This window comes from Eretmochelys imbricata, chromosome 3 (assembly GCF_965152235.1).
Source record: "Eretmochelys imbricata isolate rEreImb1 chromosome 3, rEreImb1.hap1, whole genome shotgun sequence".
NCBI classification, from domain to species: domain Eukaryota; kingdom Metazoa; phylum Chordata; order Testudines; family Cheloniidae; genus Eretmochelys; species Eretmochelys imbricata.
The window spans coordinates 55,626,399-55,649,800 of NC_135574.1; the positions used below are offsets into that span (position 1 = coordinate 55,626,399).

The 23,402-nt window shown below is 41.5% G+C and overlaps 1 protein-coding gene across 1 annotated transcript in view; it reads left to right on the forward strand.

Moving 5' to 3' along the window:
- The window catches only part of COL19A1 (collagen type XIX alpha 1 chain), a 315,760-nt gene that overhangs the window by 41,138 nt on the left and 251,220 nt on the right, over window positions 1-23,402 (forward strand). The window contains exon 9 of the mRNA XM_077812674.1: window positions 9,808-9,861. Coding sequence (XP_077668800.1) covers window positions 9,808-9,861 — 54 coding nt within the window. The remainder of the gene's footprint in view (window positions 1-9,807; window positions 9,862-23,402) is intronic.

Genomic DNA, 23,402 nt, shown 5'->3' on the forward strand with positions numbered 1-23,402 from the left:
ATATGAAGTGGTTTGAGGCTCCCAATTAAGTTTCTTAGGAATTTGGGAGGGGGCAAGAGGAGGCAAACACAGGAGATCAGAGGTGGAGTGGGCATGTTAAAAACTTTTGCTGCTTTTTCAGCCAATACCCATAATGTGATAAATGATGTGGAAGAGAAGTAGAACATAACAAAGAAAAAAATCTTTCCTCTTACGTACTTTCTCTTTTATCCAAAATATGGTGAGAAATAGTCTCTTTCCTTTGATGAGGTTTCAGCTCTGCACCATTAAAAGTGGATCCATCATGAAAAAGATTTAACCAGCCATTAGAACTTGGCTGGGGAAAATTGGAATTCTCAGCCTGTCAAGGTTCCTCCCCCACTCTGAACTCTAGGGTACAGATGTGGGGACCTGCATGAAAAACCTCTTAAGCTTATCTTTACCAGCTTAGGTCAAAACTTCCCCAAGGTACAAAATATTCCACCCGTTGTCCTTGGACTGGCTGCTACCACCACCAAACTAATACTGGTTACTGGGGAAGAGCTGTTTGGACGCATCCTTCCCCCCAAAATACTTCCCAAAACCTTGCAGCCCACTTCCTGGACAAGGTTTGGTAAAAAGCCTCACCAATTTGCCTAGGTGACTACAGACCCAGACCCTTGGATCTTAAGAACAATGAACAATCCTCCCAACACTTGCACCCCCCCTTTCCTGGGAAATGTTGGATAAAAAGCCTCACCAATTTGCATAGGTGACCACAGACCCAAAGCCTTGGATCTGAGAACAATGAAAAAGCATTCAGTTTTCTTACAAGAAGACTTTTAATAAAAATAGAAGTAAATAGAAATAAAGAAATCCCCCCTGTAAAATCAGGATGGTAGATATCTTGCAGGGTAATTAGATTCAAAAACATAGAGAACCCCTCTAGGCAAAACCTTAAGTTACAAAAAAGATACACAGACAGAAATAGTTATTCTATTCAGCACAATTCTTTTCTCAGCCATTTAAAGAAATCATAATCTAACACATACCTAGCTAGATTACTTACTAAAAGTTCTAAGACTCCATTCCTGGTCTATCCCCAACAAAGACCAGCATATAGACAGACAGAGACCCTTTGTTTCTCTCCCTCCTCCCAGCTTTTGAAAGTATCTTGTCTCCTCATTGGTCATTTTGGTCAGGTGCCAGCGAGGTTACCTTTAGCTTCTTAACCCTTTACAGGTGAGAGGAGCTTTCCCCTGGCCAGGAGGGATTTCAAAGGGGTTTACCCTTCCCTTTATATTTATGACACATCCATTGTGATCTGGCGTTCTCATACGCACGGCTCTGGCAATAGCATCATTGCAAGGTTCTCCACATTACTCTGCCAGTGTGCCTCTCTTCTCCTCTGGGAAGGGGGAGGGAGGGAAATGGGACTGCTTAGAGGGGGATGATATTAATTAATTCAGCAAGTGGATTTAGTTCCTATCTTTCGTCCTGAGATTGACCACAAGGTTACTACTTAGTGCAGTTATGACTGGTGTGTTTTGTGATGTGGAGGTCTGTCCACTAGGCACTGGACTCAGATCACAAACTCATTGAATTTAATAGCCATCAGATACTAACTATATTTAGATAAACCTTCCCCTGTTCAGATTCAAACCAGTGACCCAGAAGGAATTGTTCTTTTCAGTTAGGTCCACGAAAATATATTTTTGGTTCACTGTGTCTAACCTGCAGTGTTAAGTCTCCAGACATTTACATTTTTCATCTGTTTTAAGTAGTAGCCTTAAAGTTTTCAGTCTGCCTGAAAAAGGAAAGAAAATTCTTCATGTAAAAAACCATAGCCACATACATACAGACATCCTGGTTGATAGCAGTCATTGAACCTGGGAACTTCAGAACTGAAAAGAGGACTTTCTGCTTGAGCTGAGAGCTCCTTTGGTAGTGTGAATGTGGTAAGTTGTAGTTGCTCAGGCAATCTATTACAGGGAGACATTGTTGTGTGTTCTAGACCAGTGTATTGCAGTTACAAAATGAGAGCTTCACAAAGCGCATATTTCCCTTTTTCAGTATCTTGCTCCCATATATGCACTTGGAGGTCATGTGTCAGCATATACCCACTAACTCTAGAGAACATGTGGTCTCTGTCTGGCTCCTTTTTTAGCCTAAGCTCCCCTGACTCCTGCTAAAGCTTTTATATTTATCGTGTTCTAAAACCCTCAGGATGATTCCCTTCATATCTGATGTTCATTGTACTAATTAGTGGTGGGCAACTCTCAAAAGGCTTGGAGACTCAATTTAGATATAGATCCAGAAGTCTGGACTCTTGTTAGAAATATGAGTTTCTTGGGTGTGCAAAATTAGACTGGATTTCTTATGGGCACAACTTTCTTTTTAACTTTCTAGTATTTCTTTCTTCTAATTAGACCACAAATTCAGTGAGAATGGCTTTTAAGGTAGCTGGACGTTTCTGTATCTGGTGCCAGTTGGAACATAGACTTGTAAAGGTGCAAATGTGAAAACTTAATCAAACCTAAAAAAAAAAGCTGGATTTAGGTTGGGTTTGAGTGCTGACAAAGGTTCACGGGAGGGTAAATTTTCATTTTATCTGGACCAGTGTGTCCATTCCTACTGAGGACAAATGCAGAAACTTAATATGACACTTAGGAATATTTATGTGCTCTAGGCCAAATTATGTCCACACTTCCACCCATTCACTGCATTTGCATGTCTCTTGCTAACAAAACCATGGCCTAATGTGTGACATAATCAGTTGGTACTTTCTTTCTCATATCAGATTCAGTTCTTGAAACTGATTGTAGATATAGTTTTCTAACTTAAGAATTAACATTTCATATTGTCATGTAAATACATTTTACATGACTTCAATCCTGAACTTGCAAATATGTATCTTTGACCAAAATAAGTTTTTAATAACATATCTTAGGGCTTTAGACATGAAATGAATTGAATTTGTCAGCTTAAAGACAAGTTGCTCTTGTCATTCTTTTTAACACATTTTGCTTTAGGTCAGTTTTGCTATATGTGATCCTACAATTGTAATGCACGATAAAAGAAAAAAGGTACCATCTTTTGTATTCAGTACTAGCATATAATTTCTAGTTTTACAATAGGTGCACCACGTAATAGCTGCATGACATGAAGATTTAAAAGGTCAATTGCCTTTGAGGCATTCTGAATAGTTAATGTAATGAGATGATCAAAAAACAGTGCTGCAGGTAGTGTCAGATGTTCAAAATTGCTTCCACTTCAGACTGGGAAATGGTTAGCATCATAAGAAGGGAATATGTTGCTGTCCACACAATCATTATTTAAAACTTGGTTTTGTTTTAGGAGGAATCTTGCAGGAAAATTGAGAGGAACATTTTATTATGTTGATCTGGTAAACTTCCGCTCTGTCTGCTTATGACTTGACAGAAGTGGTGAGCATTGTCAAAAATATAGCAACCCTCCTATTATCTGTAACATATATCAAGACTCTGAAGAGTCTGCTATTTATTAAATATTTTACTTGGTAAACACCTTGAATTCTGTTGCAAAGAATTGTCATTACGTTGCCATTCACAGTGAATATTAATGATAGGTTTAAATTCAGTTTTTAATCACAGGTCATTGTGCTATTTCAAAATTTAATTATACTGAATGGATTTCATGACCCATAACATTGACCAGATCTTTTCTATGTTCAGTTTATGAAACTGTTACCATCTTTAGTGCATTTAAGTATCATTGCTCAGTGGTTGGATGGATGAGCTGACAGTTTATTTCCCTGTGGTTGTTTTAGTGTTCCTTCAAGGTCTGCATTGCTAACTTTGTATGCGGAAAATCAGGGTATTATCATCTTGTACAAATCTGAGACAAATGGTCCTTTACTCTCTTGCAGCCATGAACATCTTTTCACCCCTTTCTCCTTGTTTTCCTATATTCCTCCTTCTCTAGCGATCCCATGGCATAATAGCCCATCTTTTTGGCTAAATTCACTCTGGAACCATTATCAGTACCATTCCAGAACTGTCCAGAGGGTTTTTATTTTATTTTTTAATATTAGTAGCACAAGGTTCTCTACTCTCACAAGGCTAAGGTAACACTCCTACCTGCAGGACCGTAGAACTGAGCAGTTTTGAATTACAAGTGTGAAATATTTGTATTGTACCTTTTATCCCTTTCAAACTGACCCTGGTTTCAAAGTTTGGGATGTATCCATAAACCTGAAGGATTATGTTTGTACCAAGGGGAAGTCTGTGAGGCCTTCTCAGACATCTTCACCTTCCCTAGAAACCGTTGTCTAATTAGAGTCATTGGAGCAGGGGGATGGGATTCTGGTCTTCCACTTTCCCAGCCGGTGCCTCAACCACCAGCTACAGAGTCTTTTTCTCTCTGGCCCAGTGACTCTTGAAGTATTTATCCAAAGTGGAACAGCTTCAACAGGAGAGACTGAGGGAGCCCCACATCAGACTATCCCATAACTCAGTGATTAGAGCACCCTGCTGAGAGTTGGGAGACCCCTGTTCAAATTCTTTCTCCACTCAGATTAGAGGGGATAAATGAATCTGGGTCTCCCACATTCCAGGTGGGTGCTGTGACTACTGGGTTAAAGGTTAAGGTGGGTGGCAGCACCACCACTATCTCCAGCCACTGTTTTGTGTGGAGGGAGGCAGGTGCTTAACTTGTCCTCATAAGAAATTACTTAGGCACCGAAGCCACCTGACTCCAAGAGAGGGGTTCCTGGTTGTGGATTGCTAGCAGAGATAGGTGCTTCCCTGAAACCTGGATTTAGAAATCTAAGTCCCTGAGGGGGAGGGTGAAGGACACACCCCTCTCCTCAGCATCTCCCATTGGCTGTTTTAGGCAGCTCTCCACCTAGCTTGCTGGCTTTTCTGAATCACATTCTGAGGTGTCTATAAGTCCCTTTGTGGATCTGGGCCTTAGTGGCCTGGGCTTAGTGTGTCCCTTTCCTGCTACCTATGAAGGAGTCAATTGTGTCCTGGCCTCTCTCCAATACCTTTGGTGTGTATTGGAGATTGGCCATTCCTGATGGTCCCTTTAATAAGATAAAAAGTAGGGAAAGAGGCAGCCAGGAACCACCCCTCAGAGTATGAGGGAGAAAGGCTGCCTGTCTCCAGGAGAGGTGCGAGGTCACTTGAGCCTAACGCTTAAGGGGTATTATTTGCTCTCAACTCAAAACACCAAGGATTTCACAGTAATTGGAAGAATGGGCTGGTAATAGAAAGGACTACAATGTAAGGGAGAGAGATGGGATTCCTGTGGTTGTCAGAGTGTATTCAACTATGGTATAACTTCCAAACAACATAAATAGATGGGTTTGCTTCCAATCTTTGTGAATAAAACATTTGGGTTCAGTTCACCATAACCTATAGGCTCACACAGCTCAGGTTTTGAACTCAGATTTTCTTTTACAACTAGACCACCAGACTAATCAGATTATATTAATTAGTTATATTTCATAGTGCATGAACATTTGTTATCGTGCAGTGTAGTTACATTGTAATTACAGTATGGTTCTAATTTTTGATACCTGTAATCAGCAATAATCCTTATAATCAGATTCTTAACTCAAGTGCCCAACTACCTTTTCTGCCTTTGAAAATCTTCCCCACATTACTTATTAGTAGCCCTTTAGTTTCGTACTTAATACGTGGTTTTTTTAGAACCCTGCCTTTAAATCCAAGTCTTAACCCTGAGCCAGCAAATGATGGGTGTCTGGTGTAAGCAGTCTGTTTTGTCTGAGTATTTTGGAAAGCTCAGAATTAACCACTTTGCCTGATTAAAAATTGCTGCTGTTAGTTTCTCTCTGTCATTGATTTTAATTCTGTTCTATTATTGCAATCATTTGTTGTTATTAATTTATTTGTTTATATTTATAAAGCACACATCCAGTATTCAGTGTATTGCTAGCATGCTCTGGGACAAGGAAGACTGGTCAAGCAGATGGAGCATAGGGCTGGGAGTCAGTGAACCTGTTTTTTCCTCTGATTCTGTGCCTCAGTCTCCCTACCTGTAATCTTGAGATAGTGATGCATGCTCACCTTTGTAAACTACTTTGAGACCTATGAATGAAAAGCAAAGCATGGTGGTTGTTATAGAATAACAGCAGATAAAATAATAATGTACATAGAATCATAGAAGGTTAGGGTTGGAAAAGACCTCAGGAGGTCATCTAGTCCAGCCACCTGCTCAAAGCAGGACATACGCCAACTAAATCATCCCAGCCAGGGCTTTGTCAAGGCGGGCCTTAAAAACCTCTAAGGATGCAGATTCCACCACCTCCCTAGGTAACCCATTCCAGTGGTTCACCACCCTCCTTGTGAAATAGTTTTTCCTAATATCCAACCTAGACCTCCCCCACTGAAACTTGAGACCATTGCTCCTTGTTCTGTCATCTGCCACTACTGAGAACAGCCATCCTCTTTGGAACCCCACTTCAGTAGTTGAAAGCTGCTATCAAATTCCCCATCACTCTTCTCTTCTGCAGACTAAATAATCCCATTTCCCTCAGCCTCTCCTCATAAGTAATGTGCCCCACCCCCTAATCATTTTTGTTACCCTCCATTGGACTCTCTCCAATTTGTCCACATCCTGTCTGTAGTGGGGGGCCCAAAACTGTACGCAATACTCCAGGTGTGGCTTGACCAGTGCCAAATACAGGGGAATAATCATCTCCCTTGATTTGCTGGCAATGCTCCTGCTAATGCAGCCCAATATTCTGTTAGCCTTCTTGGCAACAAGGGCACACTGTTGACTTATATCCAGCTTCTTGTCCACGGTAATCCCCAGGTCCTTTTTTGAAGAACTGCGGCTTAGCTAGTCGGTCCCCAGCCTATAGCGGTGCATAGGATTCTTCTGTCCTAAGTGCAGGACTCTGCATTTGTCTTTGTTGAACTTCATCAGATTTCTTTTGGCCCAATCCTCCAATTAGTCTAGGTCACTCTGGACCCTATCCCTACCCTCCAGTGTATCTAATGCTTCCCCCAGCTTAGTGTCATCCGCGAACTTGCTGAGGATGCAATCCATCCCATCATCCAGATCATTAATGAAGCTGTTAAACAAAACTGGCCCTAGGACCGACCCTTTGGGCACTCCGCTTGATACCGGCTGCCAGCTAGGCATTGAGCCATTGATCAGTACTTGTTGAGTCTGATGGTCGAGCCAGCTTTCTATCCACCTTATAGTCCATTCGTCCATTCATAGCCCTACTGATTCTTTTTTCTGCTATTTACTCTATCCTGATGTCTGTATGAAAGCTCAGTCGCTCTTATATAGGGAGTATAATCTGTATGCTTTACACTTTGCTTATTAAAATCACAATTATATGATGCAGGAATAACTTCATAATCCAATTTGCTATGGAATATAGTTGTCTTAAGGTCTTCAGGAGGAAAGTCTATCTACTATTATGAAACAGCTGTGTAAATTTAGCATGGTTGACTAGTTCGTAAGTCACTCACACTTAGAGCTCTTTTTTACATAAGTAGCATATAGAACTATGAATTTATAGCATATAATATGTAAAAATATTCTGCTGAATATAAAACGGTTCTGGTCTCTCTTAGTTGAAAGTGGCATAGGAAGCAAAGTATGATCTAACATTCATTCTGTGGGTGATTAGGCAAGGAAACAGGAGTCATTTCTGCTGTTCACCCTCTCATACTGCCGGTGGCTGTTTGTCAGTCACAAACTAAAGATTTTATTCTGCAGTTGGGATTGAACTAACTTAACATAACTATATTCAAGACAATTTCAATATGAAAAAAAATGAAAAAAAACCCTAATCATTGCTTCAATTCACTGGATTTGAATTTTGCATGGAATGCAGCTGCATAAACATGTGTAACTCATTTTGCTTGATTTGCTGATCCCCACTCACATGCCATTAAATAAGAGTTGCCAGCTGGCTTGTGCAGGTGCAGTCATTTCCGTGGGGTTTCTGTGAATGGATGTTGTGGCAAGAGAGGAAGAGATAAAGACAAAGGCAAGGGTTATACGCAAGAGAGTTGTATCATTTCAAAGTTCAGGAAGTAGTCACCTGAAGAAATTGCCTGCTTTTAGAAACTGGTAACCAGAAAACATGATCTTCAGACTCTAGATTTTTTTCTTTTCTTTACTTGGTGTCTAATTCTGTAAACTTTTCCTCCCACTGAGTAGCACTTATATGAGCAATGCCATTGAAATCAGTGGGATTACTGTCATATGTGCTATTGACTGAAAAGGGGCTGCAGAATTGAGCTGTTGACTGCTATCTAAAAGAGAAACTTTCTTCCTAGGAGTAAAAGAACTTTGCATTTGTGATTATTAGAGTATCTAATAATCAATCAGTGTTTTTGTTATCTTCCCTTATTTTAATTTCAAAACTTCAGATTCTCATACTTGAAATTATTAAGGAAAATTTAGGTGTTTTTTTCACTTTTTTTTAAAAAACAATGGTCCAGATTCTCAGTTATTATAAATTGCCATAGGAGCATTGACGTTAGTGAGGTTATGCCAATTTACACCATCTGAGGATTAGTCCTATAAATCTTTCAGCAAATCCCCAACAGATTTTATACTTGTTTTTAAATATTGGGAGTAGATGAATTCAACATTAAAGGATTTCAACATTAAAGCACGAGATGTGGCTATTCCAATTTAGTGAGAACTTCTTTTGCCCCTGACTATTAGCATCTTAAAAAAGAAGAAATACTAACTGCACATGTGAGCTACTGGCAGTAGAAATATTAGCTGCATGTAGCATGTATGTAGATACTGGGGTAAATCCTGCAATGAATGGGAGTTTTGTTTTAGGACAGTAGGATTTTGGTCCCTATATTTTTGAAACCTTCTATAAAATGAGAAAAATAATTACTTACGAGGAGAGGCCGAGGGAACTGGGCTTGTTAAGTCTGCAGAAGAGAAGAGTGAAGGGGGGATTTGATAGCAGCCTTCAACTACCTGAAGGGGCATTCAAAAGAGGATGAAGCTCGGCTGTTCTCAGTGGTGACAGATGACAGAACAAGGAATAATGGTCTCAAGTTGCTATGGGGGAGGTCTAGGTTGAATATTAGGAAACACTGTTTCACTAGGAGGGTGGTGAAGCACTGGAATAGGTTACCTAGGGAGGTGGTGGAATCTGCATCCTTAGAGATTTTAAGGCCCAGCTTGACAAAGCCCTGGCTGGGATGATTTAGTTGGTGTTGGTCCTGCTTTGAGCAGGGGGTTGGACTAGATGACCTCCTGAGGTCTCTTTCAACCCTAATCTTCTATGATTCTGTGATTGAAACACACTTTCCTTTTCTCCGGTATATCCTAATGAGGATAGAAGGTATTAGATACTGATATTTGTATACACATAACCCTGCCACAGAAGCACAGAGAAATCTTGCTCTCCTGCATCTGTAATGTAGAAAAATATAAATCCCACCTTTTTCATTATAATGCAAGTTATGACAGAAGTGCCCACCAAAGGTACAACTTTAATACCACAATGAGTCGTTCCACTGAAATCAATGGGAGTGCTTGGGGTAGCAAAGTTAAGCATGTGTATGAGTAGTTACCAGGCCTTAATTCTGAATTGCTTTTCTTTTCTCTTTTTTTTTTAAGTGAGGATTTTAATATTATGCCATAAGGTTTTTTTCCCAAGTTTACATAGCTCATATTTTCACTAAAGAATGCTCTCACAATGAGAGCCCCTTTTGTGATATTTTGTAAAGCTTGGTAGAAAACAAAACTATATGCATGGGAAATAAATCAATCTGTTAATAACATGTTGCTTTGGTAGCAAGGCAAACTTAGAAATCTTCAAAATCTCTAAATATGCAATTTATCTTTTAGGGTGAAGTGGGTGTTAAAGGAGAAGATGGTGCTTCTGGGCTTCCTGGGAAAAAGGTATGTGTGACACTGCACCCCATATTCTTCATAGAGATATTACAATATGATTATGGCATAACTATGAAGTATTTTTGCAAGATGGGTCATGTAAGATATCATTGAAACGGTTATGATTTATTGAATATGATTATCTTACGTCTATGCATGTATAATTTTTGTATCTGACGTTAGGAATATTGACTATGTATATGTGTTACAAATGTGCTTAGACATGGGGAACACCCACTAGACAAAAGACTCTGTCTAGATGGCTGGGAAGCACCCATTTAAGTTAATAAGCCATTAGGAAGAACAATAGGCCTTAGAAGAAGCTTATTTCACACTGCGGGGGAAAGGGAGGCCTCCCTGAGGACGCTAAAAACAGCATCTGAGTTATGGCTGCTGTGACATTACAGGCACATGTGACCTGGTCACCTGGTGCTGGACTCCATCTTGGGATACCAGTGTTTTCCCAGTGACTGGCGTGGGAATCAAGCTTTGAGACAAAGGGTTCCTGCCATATGCAAAAGCTATTTAAGGCAGGGGAGTGACATCATTGTGGTTCTTCACTGACTTCCCACCCAAGAAGATTCCTGGAAACACCTGAGGAACATAAAACTGAACTGGGGGGGAAGTGCTCGACCCAGGCTAAAGGGCTTTTTAGCCTGTGAATGAAACACCTGGGGATTCCAAGCTGTAAATTAGTGCAGCTTGCTTCTTAAGAATCTGCCAGCCTGTTTATCACTCAGGGTGAGAATTTGCTAATTCATATCCTACCTATCTAGTATGTTAAACTCTGTTTGTGGTTTTGTTTATTTACTAGGTAATCTGCTTTGATCTGTTTGCTATCATTTATAATCACGTAATATCTATCCTTTTCTAGTTAATAAACTTATTTTATGTTTTACTCCAAACCAGTGTGCATTTGACGAGGGTGTCTGGGGAAAATCTCAGCTTGGTTCCAACGAGTAACTACCTGGTCCTCTTCACATTGAGGGAGAGGTGGACCAGGTTTTAAACCCATATACTGGCCAGATTTGACCAGGGCAGGACCGTACTGCTCTGGGGTCCTAGGCTGAGATGCTGGTGATTAGAGAGCCTGCATGTAACTGCAGCTGGGTGTGTCCCCCTACCTGTGTGAATGCCGGTGAAGGTGCAAGCTTGGAGGGCTTCGCAACTTGTCACAGCAGCACAGTGTGAGGGGGAGCCCAGGCTGGTCGGTCAGAGGGCTCAGTGGTACCCCAGTTCCAGGTGGCACCCTGGGGGGAGTCCATCACAGTATGTTTGTACACATAATTGCATAGAAAATGTTAAGACAACATTTCAGTGACATAAAATTGTTACAGTATTTCAACAATTTTTTAAAAATAGTTTATGTTAGGGGGCTTATTCCTTCACCCACTTACTTCCCTGGTCCTTCTCGCATGAACAGAGAGCAACAATACCCAAAGTCCGAAGGTGCAAACAATTCGATGTTTATTGGGGTGAACTTCCAGCAAGCTTAAATACTTTTTCCTTGTTTTCGGATCCCAACTTACTTCCTGTTTGCCCCTAATTTATATAGTAATATTCTTAGCTATACCTTAACCAATCATTCTACTGAAATTTAACTAACCAATCCTAATATATTGTAACATGATTAGCTAACCAATTATATCCCACCACCTTAATTAGTTTACACCCAGCAAAATTAATTATACAGCAGACAGAAACAATCACAGAACCAGACAGAGACCATGCCAATAAACAATAGCAAAGTGGGAACTATAATGACAAAACAATACAGAAGTGAGGATTTCACAACTACATCTATAAAGACATAAGAGTTTCCCAGCTGTGTCTATTGATAAGTGAGTTCTTACCAGACAGAAAACTATCAACCTCAGTTTCCTTTTACATTTTCTAGGCACTTCCCTTTCTCTGGAGGTGATAGGCACTATCAGGGCAGGATTGTATTCCTAACAGCCCAATAGCACCTTCTTTCAATGTGACTACTTTGGAATGTGAGGATGTGACCGGTCGCTTCCCAGCTTATGGCGGCCTCTGTCGCTTAGCCAAAGGGCTTAGCCTAAGAACAGGGCCTCAGACTGTCACAGTAAGAGAAGGACCTTACAATGGCAGACAGTGATTTTGATTCTTTCTTTTATACCTCTAGCTAGCCAAGTGATAAGAATACACCTAAATTCTTAAAGTACAGGCCTTTACAGACAGGCCTGAATATCTATATCCTAACACTTTACGGGAAATTTCATGAAATCCTGGGAGGCTTTGTACTGTCAACATGTAGATGAACTCGTATTCTTGCATCTTTAAAATGAATATCAGAGGTTAAAAATATATTTAAATCTATTTGAATCTCTGGAGTAATGCTCGCATGTGTTTCTCTGCTTAGTATGTTTATGTAGAATAGCTATGTTGATTAAATTGGCCTAATTTAGGGGTGGAGTGGTATAATATTATGAATGGCATAATATGAATATTGACTCTCAGGTTCAAATGACTTAAACTCAGTTACTAATTAAAAAGATTGTTTATGAATGTTAATAAGGCAGTTGGGATTAAGAACACACAAATGCAGTTCAACAATACAAATCTCAATGGTTTTATCTATAGTAAGATGAGTATGAAATGGAATGAGCATTTCATGCTAATAGTATTAGGCAGAGAACAGTGAGTAAATTCTCTGAAAATCTGACAATTCAATTTCAGTATTACCTAAGAACTTCCCCACACAATTTATTGTAATCATATTTTATAATTTTTTTACCATTTTAAAAGTAAATTGTACCCATTTCTTGAAACCCAGTTGTCTGAAATGATAAAATGAGAAGCTCTTCGCATCAGAAATAAATTGTGAAATATATTTGAAAATTAAGTTTAATTACAATTTGAATTTTGGATCCTTCTACTGAAAGCTGCATTTTAAAATAGAACAATATAATAGGGGACTGGATGGCTCTGAGGATTGTTTTTGGAATAAAGAGCTTTCACCTCCAGGTTATCAATTTAATTCCAACACAATTTGGAAGTGACTGAGTGTTGCTACGAGAATAATGGTGCAGCAGTGCCACTATAGTTAAGGTTGCATTACCACCTCTGTCTTCTGAACTCAACATGCTTAGTCAGATTTTTCTGAAATTTGGTGTGCCTCAGGAGTGAGTCATCTGAGCAAGATCTGGAGATCAGGCTATTCTTGTGATGTCAATCAAAATGGTGTCAATCGGTCGTTTTTTTTTTTTAACCCAAGGTAGTGCATGGCATGCATTAAGTCTTTGGGGGTTCCAAATCGTGAACGGTATTTAAGAATATATTTGCTTCTTTGCCTGCAGAGATGTGCAGTCTGGGAGGATTTCTGTGTGCATGCACCAGTAAAGAAAATAATTGTCAGAAGGTTTCTCTGCAGCCACTTCCCATGTGTAAATTACTAAAAATATCATAGAATCTCAGGGTTGGAAGGGACCTCAGGAGGTCATCTAGTCCAACCCCCTGCTCAAAGCAGGACCAATCCCCCACTAAATCATCCCAGCCAGGGCTTTGTCAAGCCTGACCTTAAAACCTTCTAAGGAAGGAGATTCCACCACCTCCCTAGGTAACGCATTCCAGTGTTTCACCACCCTCCTAGTGAAAAAGTTTTTCCTAATATCCAACCTAGACCTCCCCCACTGAAACTTGAGACCATTGCTCCTTGTTCTGTCATCTGCCACTACTGAGAACAGCCATCCTCTTTGGAACCCCACTTCAGTAGTTGAAAGCAGCTAGCAAATCCCCCCTCATTCTTCTCTTCTTCAGACTAAACAATCCCAGTTCCCTCAGCCTCTCCTCATAAGTAATGTGTTCCAGTCCCCTCATCATTTTTGTTGCCCTCCGTTGACCTCTTTCCAATTTTTCCACATCCTTCTTGTAGTGTGGGGCCCAAAATTGGCACAGTACTCCAGATGAGGCCTCACCAATGTCGAATAGAGGGGAACAATCACATCCCTCGATCTGCTGGCAATGCCCCTACTTATACATCCCGAAATGCCATTGGCCTTCTTGGCAACAAAGGCACCCTGTTGACTCATATCCAGCTTCTCGTCCACTGTAACCCCTAGGTCCTTTTCTGCAGAACTGCTGCCTAGCTATTCGGTCCCTAGTCTGTAGCAGTGTATGGGATTCTTCCGTCCTAAGTGCAGGACTCTGCACTTGTCCTTGTTGAACCTCATCAGATTTCTTTTGGCCCAATCCTCTAATTTGTCTAGGTCTCTCTGTATCCTATCCCTACCCTCCAGCGTATCTACCTCTCCTCTCAGTTTAGTGTCATCAGCAAACTTGCTGAGGGTGCAATCCACTCCATCCTCCAGATCATTAATGAAGATATTGAACAAAACCTGCCCGAGGACTGACCCTTGGGGCACTCCGCTTGATACCGGCTGCCAACTAGACATGGAGCCATTGATCACTACCCGTTGAGCCCAACAGTCTAGCCAGCTTTCTATCCACCTTATCATCCATTCATCCAGCCCATACTACTTTAACTTGCTGGCAAGAATACTGTGGGAGACCGTGTAAAAAGCTTTGCTAAGTCAAGGAACAACACATCCACTGCTTTCCCCCCACCCACAGAGCCAGTTATCTCATCATATAAGGCAATTAGATTAGTCAGGCATGACTTGCCCTTGGTGAATCCATGCTGACTGTTCCTGATCACTTTCCTCTCCTCTAAGTGCTTCAGAATTGATTCCTTGAGGACCTGCTCCATGATTTTTCCAGGGACTGAGGTGCGGCTGCCTATGCATAGTAGAAAGTCAGCAACGAAACTCAAAATAAAAATGGAAATGTTGTACATACCTGGCTCTTTCTCTGACTTTACATTTGTCTTTAGAAGTGTAGCTTTTTCTAAAATTTTGTCTATGTAAATTTTTACAATTTAGATTCTTCAGGGGGGGTATTGTAAATATCATCTTGCATTAGGATAAGCTCTGTTTAATTCCCATAATAAAACATCTCCTGTGGTTTCCATAATAAAAAAAGGTACAAACTCAATTTTTCTAAGTAATTTTCCTAAATTATCAGATGAAGTTTTTCCTTTGCTAACACGAGTGCTGTAATTGCATTTAGTATTCTGTCTTTGGTATCCAGGGTTAACGTTGATTGTTTAGGTCCTTGCTCAGTTTACTGCAGCTTTATTGTCTCCCCAAAGTGCGGTCTGTTTACACTTGGCAATTTGAAATATCAGAAATTTCAAGCTTTCCTGAGCATTGTAGTCCTTTTTCATTTCAGAACAAATTAGAGATGAATTGTCAGAATATTAAATTAAAAATGAACTAAAATTAAATCTGAAACTGCAAGGTTAAGGCATGTCAAGAACTGTTTTTAAAAAATTAACAACCAACCTATGCAGGGTATAAATTGCCTGAGGTACTGTGATGCTTTGGGGGGTTCATCCAAACAAGTAAGGGTTTATGTCACCACCTGCCCTGTAGCCTTAGGTGCTTCTATACAGTGCAGCTTAGAGTCCTGGCACCAGCAGCCTGCTTACAGCACCATGACTTCACCCTGGCTTCCATCAGCCTGGCTATTCCTTGTGACACCAATAGCCTTCGACTTCCCAGTCTCCCCAAAACCATCTCTTCTGCAGTGCTTAGTCCCTCACAAAACCTTGTCAAGTTTTCTGCTTCTTTGAAGAGACAGTACCTAGCCACCAGCCTGTTAGTTTGACTGAGAATTTTACTCTTCAGTTTGAAACACTGCACTGAGATGGTTGTGTAATAAAACAAGATTAAGTTTATTAACAAAGAACTTCTATTTAGCTGATACAGAGTAGAAGGAATTGGGATAGAAATGGTTACAAACAAACAAAAATAAAAATGTTTCTAACACTAAAACCTAAACTTAACAAACTTTTGTTTGGAGTAGTTTTCTCACCACAGTTGTTCTTCAAGCATGGCTGCCCAGTCCTTAGTCAGGATACAACACAGAGCCTAAAGCACTTGGTTTCATTGTCTCCTCAGGTGAAGGATGCCAAAATGGCTTTCTCTCTCTGCTTATATCCTCACAATTTCTTTTGTCAAGGCAGGAAGCCCTCCTAGGGACTCAGCTTGCTGTGCAACCTGGGAGTTGAGCCTACGTTAATTTTTGCAGTTTCCTCTACGCCACTATGATAGTTAAGTGGCTATCTCCCCCACGAGCTAGTCTGATGGCTTTGTTTGCTATTTATATAAATATACTTCTATTGTCTCTCTTTGCTCAGTATACATTGGAGACACATTCAAGCAGAAAGAACCACATTCCTTTGTCTAGGGCAGGGTGCCTTATGCCCTACCTCACAAAAACATTTTAAGAACATATTTCCAGCACACTTATAATTTTCCATATATCACTTATACAAACACCACACAATAATATTAATGACTAGCATGTCATTCTAGCATACCTTCCATGACATCTTTTAGATAAAGTTTATGCCAACAGTGAGTTGGGGTATACTGAGCTGGTCAGGCCCACTGAGATTCACTGTTAGATACCAGGGAGCCCCTTGTCCTTTGGCACAGGCAGGCTCTTCGGGGCACAGATAAACTGAGCAGATTAATAAAAATAATTGCAAAAAACTTTTATCGCAAAAAAACAATTGACAGTGTATATTTACATCTCGTGTGATGTTTGCTAATCCCTTAGTTCACTGTAGCAAACCTACAACACCCAACAATCGTCTGACAGTCAGTAGTTAGTAGCAAATTATTTGAGGTCAGTATAACAGGTGAAATGGATGCTACTTAAACTGTGGCTTTGTTTTTTCCTACCCTCCTTTAGCAAGAATTTGACAGTAATAGCTTCTTTTGTCTGTGGTATTTTAGTTCATGACAATGTATATATGCTCCATAAACTACACTTTGAAAATACTGAATTGTTGATTGCTGTTCATTTGCAATATTTGCCTTTCAAATGGTTGTAAGTGAACTAACTTAATTTTATGCTAATGGATATAGGCTACGTTATGGACAGACAGCCTAAAACATTAAATATTTCAATGATTTTTCAAAAAGGAAGGTTGAGTGATATAAGCTCTCTAAAAGCAGAAAAATATGCACTATGCAGTACATTTGGTTCTGCAAGATGGATTTACTCCTACAGCGTATTAGTAATATAAATAGTTTAGCAAGAGTAAAAGAAGCAGCACGTGCTTATATGATAAAAACATTCACCATTTTGCTACCTAGACTTATATCTGAGGTCAGATGGGAAGAAAAAGGAGCATTGCATACTCTTTATAATCTCCATTCACAGTTCAAGTACCATCCCCAGCCCAGGAGACACCACTACTCCTGTGAGACTGTGCGGATCTCATTGTTAGGATTGTTCCTCTTTTATGCATGTGTGATGATGTTTACAGAGCCCACAGTAAGGTTAAAGGAGTGGTGGAACAGTACTGGGCCAAGAAGGCCCCACCCCTCAACAGTTGCCTCAGATGCTCCCTCTGGAGGACCTGCTTAAAAGGGAGCTCTGGTAGTCCAGCTGTGCAGGTGAGTGAAGGAGAGATTGGTTGTAAGAAAACAGTGAGTTAGTAGCTGCTGAAGCAGAACTATCTACAGGGAGAGAACTGGGACTGTGAGTAAGACTTGCCTGGGAGACCAGAGACCGTACCCTGCCCACTTTCCCCCCAGCTTCAAGTCCAGGGGGAACAACTAGACTCAGAGAGTGAGCTGAGAAGCTTCTCTCTCTAACCCACCCCTCCATACTGGGGCTCTTAATTACTGAAGACTGTGCAAGGAAAAGGCTGGGGCCATGCCCAAAACTGAAGGGAAAACAGGGAAGCTAGGAAGCAGTCCAGTGAAGGCTTATCTAGAGTAGCAGCTAGAAGGCACTGAGCCACTCCTCGCTTCTCTCCCCTTGGGCCATGGGCCAGGACCTGGTGGAGAGTGAGGGCCTGGGTCCTCCTACCATTCCTTCCTCCCTCCCCAGCTCCCTGAGAGATCCTGAAGGATGCCAGGGGAGGGAACAAAATTGTGCCATGGCCTCTGGGCCCCCTGGACTGCCCAAAAGAGCCACCCCCAAGACCTGGGGGGACTATTTGGTGCTGGCCTCTGAGTGAAGTCTCTCACAGCATGCTCTTCATGCAGTCTTGACCAACTCAGAAGCCCTGATACAACATATTCTTGAAACAGACATTCTGACTGATTGTCCATATTTACTTGTGAACATTGTTGGGCTATCTTCACATTGGGAGGCAATGGAACTAGGATGCATGATGAGCATTTGAAAGTGAAAGGCAGCTTGGGTGAAACTGATCATGAAATGGTACAGCTCATGATTATAAGCAATGGTAGGAGAGCAAACATCAAAATAAAGATAATGGATTTCAAGAAGTCAGACATCAGTAAACTTGGGAATTTGGTAGGTAAGATCCCATGGGAAGCAAGTCTAAGAGGAAAAATAGTTCAAGAAAGTTGGCAGTTTTTCAAAGAGACATTATTACGGGTACAAGAGCAAACTATCCCACTGCATAAGAAAGATAAGAAATATGGCAAAAGACCACCCTGGCTTACCTAGGAGATCTTCAATGATCTGAAACTCAAAAAAGAGTCCAACAAAAAGTGGAAACTAGGTCAAATTGCAAAGGATAAACAAAAAACACAAGTATGTAGGGACAAAATTAGAAAGGCACAAAATGAGCTTAAACTAGCTAAAGACATAAAGGGGAACAAGAAAACATTCTACAAATACATTAGAAGCAAGAGGAAGATCACTGAGAGGGTAGGCCCATTACTTAGTGGGGGAACAATAACAGAAAAATGTGGAAATGGCAGAAATGCTAAATGACTTCCTTATTTCAGTTTTCACCAAAAAGTTTCATAGCGATTGGACATCTAACATAGTGAATTTCAATGAAAATGAGATCGGATCAGAGGCTAAAATAGGGAGAGAACAAGTGAAAAATTACTTAGATTCATAGATACGAAGGTCAGAAGGGACCATTATGATCATCTAGTCCGACCTCCTGCACAACGCAGGCCACAGAATCTCACCCACCCACTCCTGCAAAAAACCTCTCACCTATGTCTGAGCTATTGAAGTCCTCAAATCGTGGTTTAAAGACTTCAAGGAGCAGAGAATCCTCCAGCAAGTGACCCGTGCCCCATGCTACAGAGGAAGGTGAAAAATCTCCAGGGCCTCTTCCAATCTGCCCTGGAGGAAAATTCCTTCCCGACCCCAAATATGGCGATCAGCTAAACCATGAGCATATGGGCAAGACTCACCAGCCAGATACCCAGGAAAGAATTTTCTGTAGTAACTCAGATCCCACCCCATCTAACATCCCATCACAGGCCATTGGGTCTATTTACCTTGAATATTTAAAGATCAATTAATTACCAAAATCATGTTATCCCATCTTACCATCTCCTCCATAAACTTATCGAGTTTAATCTTAAAGCCGATAGGGCTTTTGCCCCCACTGCTTCCCTTGGAAGGCTACTCCAAAACTTCACTCTTCTGATGGTTAGAAACCTTCGTCTAATTTCAAGTCTAAACTTCCCAATGACCAGTTTATATCCATTTGTTCTTGTGTCCACATTGGTGCTGAGTTTAAATAATTCCTCTCCCTCTCCGGTATTTATCCCTCTGATATATTTATAGAGAGCAATCATATCTCCCCTCAACCTTCTTTTAGTTTAGTTAAACAAGCCAAGCTCCTTGAGTCTCCTTTTATAAGACAAGTTTTCCATTCCTTGGATCATCCTAGTAGCCCTTCTCTGTACCTGTTCCAGTTTGAATTCATCCTTCTTAAACATGGGAGACCAGAACTGCACACAGTATTCCAGGTGAGGTCTCACCAGTGCCTTTTATAACGGTACTAAAACCTCCTTATCTCTACTGGAAATGCATCCCGCCTGATGCATCCCAAGACCGCATTAGCTTTTTTCACGGCCATATCACATTGGCGGCTCATAGTCAACCTATGATCAACCAATTCTCCAAGGTCCTTCTCCTCCTCCATTACTTCTAATTGATACGTCCCCAGCTTATAACTAAAATTCTTGTTATTAATCCCTAAATGCATAACCTTACACTTCTCACTATTAAATTTCATCCTATTACTATTACTCCAGTTTACAAGTTAGATTTTTATCAGGCTCTGGTGACTTGAAGACATACATTCTAGAATACTCAGAGCTAACTAAGGAGATATCTGAGCCATTAGTGATTATCTTTGAGAAGTCATGGAAGACAGGAGAAATTCCGGAGGATTGGAAAAAAGGCAAATATAGTGCCAATCGATTAAAAAGTGAAATAAGGACAATGCGGGGAATTACAGACTGGTCAGCTAACTTCAGTACCTGGAAAGATAATGGAGCGTATTATTAGGCAATCAGTTTGCAAACACCTAGAACAGGGATGGGCAAACTATGGCCCATGGGCCACATCCGGCCCATCAAGGCTTTGGGCCCAACTACGGCCCACGGGATTGCCACCCCCAGGGCGCTGCGGGCCCTGTGTTGCTCCCGGAAGCAGCCGGCACCATGTCCCTGTGGCCCCTGGGGGAGAGGGAGCAGAGGGCTCTGTGCGCTGCCCTCGCCTGCAGGTACTGCCCCCTCCCCCCGCAGCTCCCATTGGCCAGGAACGGGGAACCACGGCCAATGGGAGCTTTGGGGGAGGTACCCACAGGCGAGGGCAGCGTGCGGAGCCCTCTGCCCCCTCTTCCCCAGGGGCCACAGGGACGTGGTGCCATCCGCTTCCGGGAGCGGCACGGGGCCAGAGCCTGGTCCTGCTGTGCCCCACTACCACCCCGGAGCCCCTCCAGGTAAGCAGCACCGGGCCAGAGCCCACACCCCGAACCCCTCCTGCCCTGAGCTACCTCCCATACTCTTCACCCCCTGCCCTGAGCCCCCTCCCACACTCCACACCCCCTCCTGCACCCCAACACCCTTCCCTGAGCCCCCTCATACACCCTGCACCCTTCCTCCGCCCCAACCCCTTGCCCATATCTCCTTCTAGCACACTTCATTCCCTCACCCACCCCAGCCCCCTGACCCAGTCCTGCATTCATGGCCCTGCATGCAATTTCCCCACCCAGATGTGGCCCTTGGGCCAAAAAGTTTGCCCACCCCTGACCTAGAAGATAGGGTGATAAGTAACGGTCAGCATGGATTTGTTAAGAACAAATTGTGTCAAACAAACCTTTTCTTTGACAGGGTAACAAGCCTTATGGATGAGGGGAAGCAGTAAATGTGGTATATCTTGACTTTAGTAAGGCTTTTGATATTGTCTCGCACAACCTTCTCATAAACAAGCTAGGGAAATACAACCTGGATGGAGCTACTATAAGGTGGGTGTTTAACTGGTTGGAAAACCATTCCCAGAGAGTAGTTATCAGTGGTTCACAGTCAAGCTGGAAGGACATATCAATGGAGTCCCTTAGGGATCAGTTCTGGGTCCGGTTCTGTTCAATATCTTCATCAGTGGTTTAGATAATGGCATATAGAGTAGACTTATAAAGTTTGTGGACGATACCAAGCTCGGAGGGGTTGCAAGTACTTTGGAGGATAGGATTAAAATTCAAAATGCTCTGGACAAACTGGAGAAATGGTCTGAAGTAACTAGGATGAAATTCAATAAGGACAAATGTAAATTCAATAAGGACAAATTCTACTTAGGAAGGTTGCACACGTACAAAATTGGAAATGACTAGGAAGGAGTACTGTGGAAAGGAACCTGGGAATCATAGTGGATCACAAGCTAAATATAAGTCAACAATGTAACATTGTTGCAAACAAAAAAAGCAAACATTCTTCTGGGATGTATTAGCAGGAGTATTGTAAGCAAGACATGAGAAGTAATCCTTCAGCTCTACTCCGTGCTGTTTAGGCCTCAACTGGAGCATTTGTGAGGCTTGACAAAGCCCTGGCTGGGATGATTTAATTGGGGATCGGTCCTGCTTTGAGCAGGGGGTTGGACTAGATGACCTCCTGAGGTCCCTTCCAACCCTGATATTCTATGATTCATTGTATCCAGTTCTGAGCACCACATTTCAGGAAAGATGTGGATAAATTGGAGAAAGGTTGATTAAAGGTCTAGAAAACGTGACCTATGAGGGAAGATTTTAAAAAATGGGTTTGTTTAGTCTGGAGAAGAGAAGCCTAAGGAGGGACATAAGTTTTCAAGTACATAAAAGGTTGCTACAAGGAAGAGGGAGAAAAATTGTTCTTTTTAACCTCTGAGGATAATACAAGAAGCAATGGGCTTAAATTGCAGCAAGGGAGGTTTAGGTTGGACATTAGGTAAAGTTCTTGTCAGGGTGGATAAGCACTGCAATAAACTGCCTAGGGAGGTTGTGGAATCTCCATCATTAGAAATTTTTGAGACCAGGTTAGACAAACATCTGTCACGGATGGGCTAGATAACACTTAGTCCTGCCTTGAATGCAGGGGACTGGACTAGATGACCTCTCAAGGTCTCTTCCAGTCCTACGATTCTGATTCTTTGTTGTTTGTGGTATTGAATTCTCTCTTAGCTATGGAAACGGGAATTGCTGTCTGTGCAGTCTTCAGTTCTCTCAAGTCCAAGGACACTATCATGCCTCCTCAGTCTTTGTAAGGACTGAAGCCTCATACTGCTTTTTTTTATTCATATTAAATTCTGTCACACTTATAGATGTGTCAAGGTTCCATTTATATTTTATTAAGGGTAATAAATGATTAGTAGATGGTTTAATAGTTAATCAATATTTATGGATTCCAACAGCTCAATAGGTTGCTTATAACCATCTGTAATATTTATTGTTTGTCTGTAACATGCTTATAAATATCTATGAATTCTTTATAATTCACCCTTTGAAATGCATGTGTAAATGGAACCTTAGTAGTAAATGTGACTGTGACAGTGTTTAACAGGCCTTGTTTATCTCCCACTGGAGGCAAAGGTGCCCTGACACCCCTCTGCTCAAGGAAAATCCACTCAAACCATGCTACTTTGTCTTCCAAGGTAGGTCTATACTGCAATAAAACATGCACAGCTGGCTCAGGTCAGGTGGCTTGGGCTGTGTGGCTATAAAATTACAGTGTAGACCTTTGGCTTGGGCTGGAGAGCAGGCTGAGATCCCAAGAAAAGGGAGGGTCCCAGAGTGTTACCCGCACAAAATTCTCTGTTACTCGCAGCCACCCATATCCAGTTCCAAGGGGTCAAGGCTTATTCTTTGCAGATTTGCAGGATCTTTTATCAGTGAAAGAACCTTACACACTAATATCCTTATCCTCTATTTATTAACAATTACCATGCAGAATACACATGCTAAGCATACAATGCTATGCTCACCAATCCTGATCAGGCAGGCGGACTTTCCCTGTTGGCCAGGTAAGGTCAGTCTCGTCTGGATTCTGGTTGCTACAGGTCACAGTCATGCAGAGGATTCTTAGCAGCTTTGATCATAGGCCGTGTCTTTGAGGTGAGTTGTTCTTCCAGGTCTTTCCTTTTTCTTATTCTTCTGTTCTTTCTGCTGGTCTCCTTCTTGGATCCCAGTTTATATAGTGAAACTTGAGTCCTGGTAAGCCATACCTTAACCAATCATTTTACTAAAATTTTACTAA